We start from the raw sequence: 7,500 nt of genomic DNA on the forward strand, positions 1-7,500 counted from the left end.
GTCCTTGATGATCTGACATGTGTTTTCCTCTTTTTCTTCATTCAGGCCATTAAGTCTTAAATTCCATCTTCTTTTGTATCTCTCCAACTCTGCAGCTCTCATTTCCAGCTGTGTTTTTCTTCTTGAGTTGTTTCACTTCTATTCCCAACTCTTTGTTGTTTTCTTTGCATTCTTTGATTTCAGCCAAGTTAAATTCTACTGCTTTTGCAATGCTGGCCATGGTGAGTGTGTTTTGTTTTTTTGTTTTTTTTAAGTCCTCCATCATGTTTTGAAGTGTCCCAATTGCAGCCAGCATAGCAGCGTTTGAAGCATCTTCAGCACGGGCTCCTGCAAATGTGTTCTCCTCCTTTTTGTTTTTTCTTCGGAGCTGGTGGCTTTGAAGATGATGTTAGTTTTTTGTGCCTTTGTCGTTTGTCTCCATGTTCTCTGGACATATTAGATATTAGGTATAGCCATGTAGTCTTTTGTGTTGTTAAATGTCCAGGATTACTTACTGGAAGTTGAGCAGCTTTAACTTGACTTCAGTATTTTTCACATCGAACAGAGACGAGTTTTGTGAGTTTTAGGTCTATACATTTTAAAGGTTTTGCTTCTCAGAGCAGTTTACAGCGCGTCTGCTCCCTCCGATATCTTCAGCTTGCACGCTGTTAACAAACAGACAGTGGAAGGAGAATCCGAAAACAAGAAGAAGGAGACAAAAATGGCTAGTGCAAGAAAACCAGAAGCGTTTGTGTGGACAGATAGTGAGGTTGAACTGCTGCTGCGACTCACACACAACTACAAGGCGAGTAAGTTTCTAGAAACACACACACAAACAGTAGTCCGCCATTGATGTTGTTGTTGTGAGATGTCGCAGGGTTCAGAGGTGGGAGGCTAGAGGTCGAGGGGTGGGGCGATGGCGTCATCCTGTTTTCAAAAAAGTGCGTTTTAAGGATCCGTGTGGAAAGAGCTTTCCGTGTGGAAAACGCTCTTTTGCGAAAATGCACACGAATTGCTGAAAAAAACGCTCTTTTATGTTTTCGTGCAAAAACGCACATGTATTGCATCGTTTTGGCCGACTGTCCACACAGATCCTGAAAATGCAGAGCCTGAAAACGCACTTTTCTGAAACCAGGTCTCAGGGTGGAGAAATCCGAAAACACAGCCCTCGCGTTTTCATGTGGACGGCGAATCTGCATACTGTCCGGAACGATGACGCCATCGCCCCACTCCTCAACCTCTAGCCTTCAACCGCTGAACCCTGCGACATCTCATAACAACAACTACAACAACAACAACAACAGTGGATTACTGCTTGTAATCATGTTTCTTGCAACTTACTCGCCTTGCAGTCGAGTGTGAGTTGCAGCAGCAGTTCGACCTCATTAACGGTCCACACAAATGCTTCTGGTTTCCTTGCACTAGCCATCTTTGTCTCTATCTTGCTGTGTTTGGTTTCTCCTTCTACTGTCTGTATACAGAGCGAAAGCTTTCTGTGCACACTCCATCTCTTCTCTGTTTTTGGTGAATGTCATGCACCACCTATAGGCCTGGAATATGAACTAGAGCGTTTTCGGTCATTTTTTAGGGTTAACCCTAACCCTAACCCTAACCCTAACCATTTTCAGTGGATCCATGTGGAGGCAAATATTCTTGAAACAATGCCAAGGAAGACGGAGGAAAAAGACGGTTTGGTACGTGTGGACAAGGCCCGAGTATAGTGGCACCAGGCTGGCAGCATAGCGGCGCAGCGCGGTTATTCCACAGTCTGGGGAGAACCCTGCTTCGAGGAAGCCATAAACAGGAGGCCAGCTTTCACCAACCCTGTCAATGTAAATCCAGCCTGCAGATACTGTCATGATGGACCTGAAAAAATCCTAACCTAGCCTTACATGAGTCAGCTGCAGCTTTCTGATCTGATTTGGACACCTGGAAAGAGCAACCTTTTCATTCACGTTCTATTTATCCCAACAAATTTAAACACATTACAACAATGTAATAAACATTTGGCGCTTAATGTAAATTTAAAAAAAAAATGCTTTCAACATAGCTGCCATTAAATCGGCCACCACTTTTAAAATAAAATCTTACTTTTCTATTCAGTTGTCAACAGATAAAACAATGAATAACAATCCTACACTCCTTACAATCTTGTACACAATGTTTTCTCACTCATTTTTTTTTTTGTTGATTGAATATTTATTACCAATCAAAAAACTTGTTTGTTTGTGTACACATACTTAACGTTAGACAATCAAGCTGATTCTGAGCAATTAATACCAGTCCGAACAAAAAGATGAACTAGAAGGAGAACAGGCATTCCAGATCATTCTGATGATGTATATTAACGTACAAGTAAAAAACATTGTGATGATTGTATATCAATGGACAAGTAAAAAAACAATGTGCTTAACTAACACAAAAACAAACAAACAAAAACTCCCTATCACAAAACTCAGCGTGCTCAGGGATGGTTATTAACGATTCCTGGCGTCAAGAGAGACAAGTTTAATTTCCTCAGATCTTAAATTTTGTTTACTGATCCCGCAGAAAAGCTCAAATGAGCTAAGCTAAATTAAGTAAGCTAGCTGTATGTCCAGTCAGCAGCAGCTACTAGCTAGTATTTGCTAGCTAGTAGGCTGCTTAGCTTCACCACGACATTAATCTATCTGCTGTGTGCTGATAAAAATAACATTCATCTAATGTTTATCAAAGTTTCATTCCAAATCAAACGAGACCTTCGTTACCTGAGGCACAACTCGCAACTTCTTGAAGTCTGAGGAGATCAGTCAATATCCGGCTCAGACCGGCATCAAGCTTCACAATATAATACACTCCACTTCCGTTTACGGCATTTCACAATAAGGGCCCTGTACGTACGTGTACATGGAGCGCGTGCTGTCCATACAAAATCATGTTTGTTGAAAGCCCGCATGTTGAATATGATATAATTCGGAAAAGTCAACATTTTTTCGCCATCTCTTCGTCCAGCTTGCACTTTTATTTCGACAAACTGAATAGTTACATGAGGTGCTTGTGCTTTTGATTTGGTTGCGGTAACTTGACAAAAAAAACCGAGACCACTGGTTACATCTTGATGACGTGAGCACAGAAATTTGGTGCGTTCAGTGATGCACGTTTATTGAAACACTTCCTGCGACAACCCATTACAAAAATAATTCATTGTAAACAGGAAATGATGTATGATATGTCAAATAAATAAACTGAACAGAGTCAATTTACAGTTGAACAAAATGATCAATCAGCTATATATGAGAGATGACTTTATGAATTAATAAGAACTCATAAGAAAATCACATAAAATATCAATTTCTACACAAGGTTGTTAAAGATATCAGCATGTAATGTTTTTTGTAACAATGTATTGCATATTGATATGTTATTGGTTCATGTCACAAGATAGTGTATTTGTTAAATTGTATATTTCATTTGTTCATACGACTGTTGATATCAAAATGTCTTGTTTAATATTAATGTGTTTTAAGCATAAACTCTAACCATTCCAAACAATATAAACAGACAAAAGTTAAAAAGGGTATCAGCTAGTGTTTGGCTTTTATTTTCTGAACAAAAATAAGCATTCAATAGTACTAAACAATGATGTACGATCAAGATAGATTAGTAACCTCGTGATGGTCTGTCCATGTAACAGCATCAATCAAAGTTATATGTATAAGTATAATGCACATATATGCAATTTTTTTCAAGTTTAACCTAATCGTCTTATAAATAATCACATGTCGGTATGGACATGGAATCCGTATTTAGTCACAAATATTGTTCCATTATTCCTGCACCGAATTTAGACATTTATTTTTGCATGGATTTTGTCCTTTCAAATACAAAAGAATGTATCTATTCATATCTTCCGTATGTAAAACAGGAATTATTAAAGCCACTTAAGCGGCCTGAATGTACGTGTGAGCATTATTTTAACCATACAGTAAAATACAACCCAGCCTCCTGGAACGCAGCTTTACCCTGTCGCCATCAGAAAGCGACAGAGGATTGCTGTGGTGCATTCAATTATCGGACAGCTTGCTGTAGGCCATACCACGGTTCAGGAGATAAACGGCAGGGGACTGAGATAGGTTTTGAAATCACCATCAAATCACCATTAACTAACTGGATATTACATGTTAGTGTTTTGCGCCACAATTTTCAGCAGTATTAAGTTCTAGTGAGAAACCGTTTAGCTTTGCTAGCTGCTAGCTAGCGTCTCTTTACTTTACGTCACTTCCTAATTTTGAAAATCGCGGCCAGAAAGTAACGAAACAAGGATGGAGTTACAAGGTGACTTGTATATTATAAAGTCTTTATCTGTCTGTCTGTATGTTATAATGGTCTGTTGTTATGTAAGTAATTATCGCTTATTTGCTTGTTCTGAGTATCCGTTAGCTCAGCGGTAATGTTAGCTCGTTAACCCTCGAACAGTGGTCTTCATATTCCCGTTTCTAAATTTTGTAAAAGGTAATGAATTTTATAACATGACATTGGGGGTTAGTCAGAGGACTGTATGGGGTTAAGTTATTTCTCACGGTTACACAGACTGACAGCAAAGTACGTTAGGGATTTTCATGCATTTTACTGTTAAATTTACCGACGTTTCGGATCAGCATGGGATCATGATAACTGGCGATCATCAGCCGAATGCGTCTATATGTATTCGAGACATTCACAACAAGAGTAACGTTAACTCTCTCTTTTCCTGTTTACAACGTATTCCGTAAAAACCAGCAACTCTGATACAGCGACTGAGGGTTAGACACATTTACTCAAGAAGGAGCCCAAACACGTATCAGGTATATTTAGCACCGAGAAAACCTGAACAAGGCATATCAGAGGACAGCTGCGTCTTCTCTTCCCGTTTTCAACATCTGTTGAAGCTACGGCGACCACATGCGCATTCAATATAACATAGTCCCGTGTTAATCCGAAACACCGGTTTTATGCTGGTCTAGTCAGACCGAAGCGACTTCTGACCGCTGGACTCAGTTGTTCTATGGTTCTGAGGTCCAACTCAGTGCTGTACTGTGATAGTACCATTACTAACACGCGGATTGTCTCCTTATGCTGCTGTGAAAACAGCTCTGACCTGAAACTGTGTTTCATCTCACAACCCATATGGTCGTTTTTAATATTAGCTCATTGTTCTACATTTTAAAGAAATTTAACAATGCTTTGGTCTCGCAATACATTGGCAGTAACCCTGGAAACATCAGACTGGTCAGTCTTGATGCTGATTTAAACTAATTTTCCTGTCCCTGTCTCTCAGTAGGAACTGAACCAATGACCCTTGGCTCTCCTACCTCTCCCAAACCGACCTCTGGAGCTCAGTTTCTGCCAGGCTTCCTGATGGGCGACCTTCCAGCTCCAGCTACCCCCCAGCCACGCCCCTTCAGCCTGACCACCCCGATTGTGGAAAGCACAGGTATGCCACACTGTCATCAGACACCCATCTGCAGATCGACTTCTTATTGTTTATTCTGTTGATTCATTAATGTGCCCTGCCCTGCGCTTTAGTAGGAGGTGGAGGAGGCTCCGCCCCACAGCCTGTTGTTCCCACCCCCAAGGATAAGAGTGGAGCTCCACCTGTTCGTAGTATCCATGATGACCTGGTTACTGTGGCAACCCCCCTCAACACACACAGACAGGTAAGTACACAAGTTACGTCTGATTGATGGAGACCAGCAGCAACAGCTGAAAGGTAGTTTGAGCTTATGTTGGTGTAAAACTCTCCCTCCATCTGGCCAGTGACCTGATGTCAATGATATAATGTAATCTGGCCTGTAAAATTGTTTTAAGAATAAATATATATATTTCACATAATGCAAAATACATGCCAAAGGTCAAAGGTGCCCGCACATGTCCTTGCAGTTTTTGATGAGAAGGGAGCCGCCTTTGAATTGGTGTTGTCAAATCCAAAGAAGTCTCTTTCCAAACCAGAAACAAAAGTGGATGATTTACACTGACAGTTTCAAGACAGCTGGATGATATTTTATTGTGGATTTAAATGGAAATTCTATCTGCTTGATATGCAAGGAAAAACTTGCAGCCTTAAAGGAATATAAACTCAAGCTTAATTACTCTTCATGATGACTAAACATGGAAATACAATGTGAGAGGTACCAATAAGATAAAGCGTAGAGGGATGCTAATGCTGCAGTTGAAGCAAGTTATGTGGCGAGTGAACTGATCATTAAGCGGCAGAGCCATTCACAAAAGGGCTGTCTCTGAGGGATTCATGTTGTAAGTCACTGATATTCTGTGATCAGAAAAGAGGAGCTTGTTCAACAGTACGTCTCTATCAGCAAACACAGCAGCAGAGCAGATTAACAAGATATCAAGTGACATTTATGAACACTTACTGAACAAGTCTGAAATTTCACTGCAACTGTAGTGCTTATACATTAACAGGAACTGTGCAGCAAATATTTACATGTCTATTGTCCTAAAATAACCAAATTACAAATATAAATTACATAAAATCCAGGAATTTACAGCCTTTTTTTTTTTTTAGAAGAAGAAGATATCGTGTCAGTGTTTGGTGATGTACTTTTACTGAGGTGCGCTGGTTCAGCAGGGGAACTGTCTTGAAGAGATTTCTTTAAGTTTGGAGCAGAGGTGAAAAAAGTCAGGGAAGAGGGCGGAATGGATGTTCCTGAACTTGATTGTCCTAATTGATTAGCAAATCTTGCTTTCTTACCCGGCGCTCTCACCAAAAGGGATAAAATCGCCTGTGGTCGCTCTGGTCACTCACATCGCATCGCAGCAGTCACCTGTGTGGCAGCGACTGAAGCAACCGAAGGGCGGGTCTTTTAAGCAGCAGGCATTTCCACCTTTTTCCACCTTCGAAATCCAGATCAGCCCCCAATTGGCTGTAGCTGCGTTTGCGCCGCTACTCATTTGCATTAAGTTGAGCGTCTGTCAACTTTTGTCACTTGCGTCGCATCGCTGAAATCACGTCGCTCACGCTGCTTTCATTAAAAAAAATCTTTGTGGCCCTTAAAGATTTGTATTTGAGTACCCCTGCAGTGTTTCCCCTAGAATTTTTTTCAGGCCGATGGTACCCACCGAAAAAACCCTAAACAGATGAGACACGTGGGATGGTGTATTGGTGCAGTTGGATTAAGTCAGGTGGCACAGCAAGCAGTCTGCAATTCTGTAATTATTATATTTGCATTCAAAGTTTTGTTTAACCAGAATGTATTCAAGATCATAAGGAGAGAGAGTGACTTACCTACACATAATTGAGATTCTTTTTGAGTTTGAGTTTTTTATTCATTTTATTATAACAGAGTTGCATACATTTGACAATGCCTGGGAAAACTAGCCTATTGTCTGTGTTATTTTCATCATTATTGCTTACCAAAAAAAACAAAAAAAGAGAGAAGCTCCTCAATCAGAACAAAAATATAAGCTAAACAACAAATTGTAAACCATGGGGAGTGTGGTACAACCAAGGGCTGTAGTTATGGTTACTAAACCATTTGGGATCCC

The 7,500-nt window shown here is 40.4% G+C and overlaps 2 protein-coding genes across 5 annotated transcripts in view; one reads left to right on the forward strand and one right to left on the reverse strand.

The window, feature by feature from the left end:
* The window catches only part of dnajc10 (DnaJ (Hsp40) homolog, subfamily C, member 10), a 54,928-nt gene extending 52,104 nt beyond the window's left edge, over positions 1-2,824 (reverse strand). The window contains exon 1 of one of the 2 annotated variants that reach the window (XM_037110516.1): positions 2,727-2,824. The gene's annotated coding sequence lies outside the window, so the exon portion shown is untranslated. The remainder of the gene's footprint in view (positions 1-2,726) is intronic. The other variant, XM_037110517.1, reaches the window with a different exon arrangement.
* A 1,152-nt stretch (positions 2,825-3,976) lies between these two features.
* Positions 3,977-7,500, forward strand: part of nup35 (nucleoporin 35) — a 20,727-nt gene continuing 17,203 nt past the window's right edge. Inside the window, exons 1-3 of one of the 3 annotated variants that reach the window (XM_037110378.1) lie at positions 3,977-4,293; positions 5,276-5,431; positions 5,527-5,654. In XM_037110378.1, the coding sequence (XP_036966273.1) occupies positions 4,281-4,293; positions 5,276-5,431; positions 5,527-5,654 (297 nt within the window). In that variant the 5' untranslated portion in view covers positions 3,977-4,280. Of the gene's footprint in view, positions 4,294-5,275; positions 5,432-5,523; positions 5,655-7,500 lie in introns of all 3 variants that reach the window. The other 2 variants (XM_037110375.1, XM_037110376.1) reach the window with 2 other exon arrangements.

This window comes from Acanthopagrus latus, chromosome 9 (genome assembly GCF_904848185.1).
Source record: "Acanthopagrus latus isolate v.2019 chromosome 9, fAcaLat1.1, whole genome shotgun sequence".
NCBI classification, from domain to species: Eukaryota; Metazoa; Chordata; class Actinopteri; order Spariformes; family Sparidae; genus Acanthopagrus; species Acanthopagrus latus.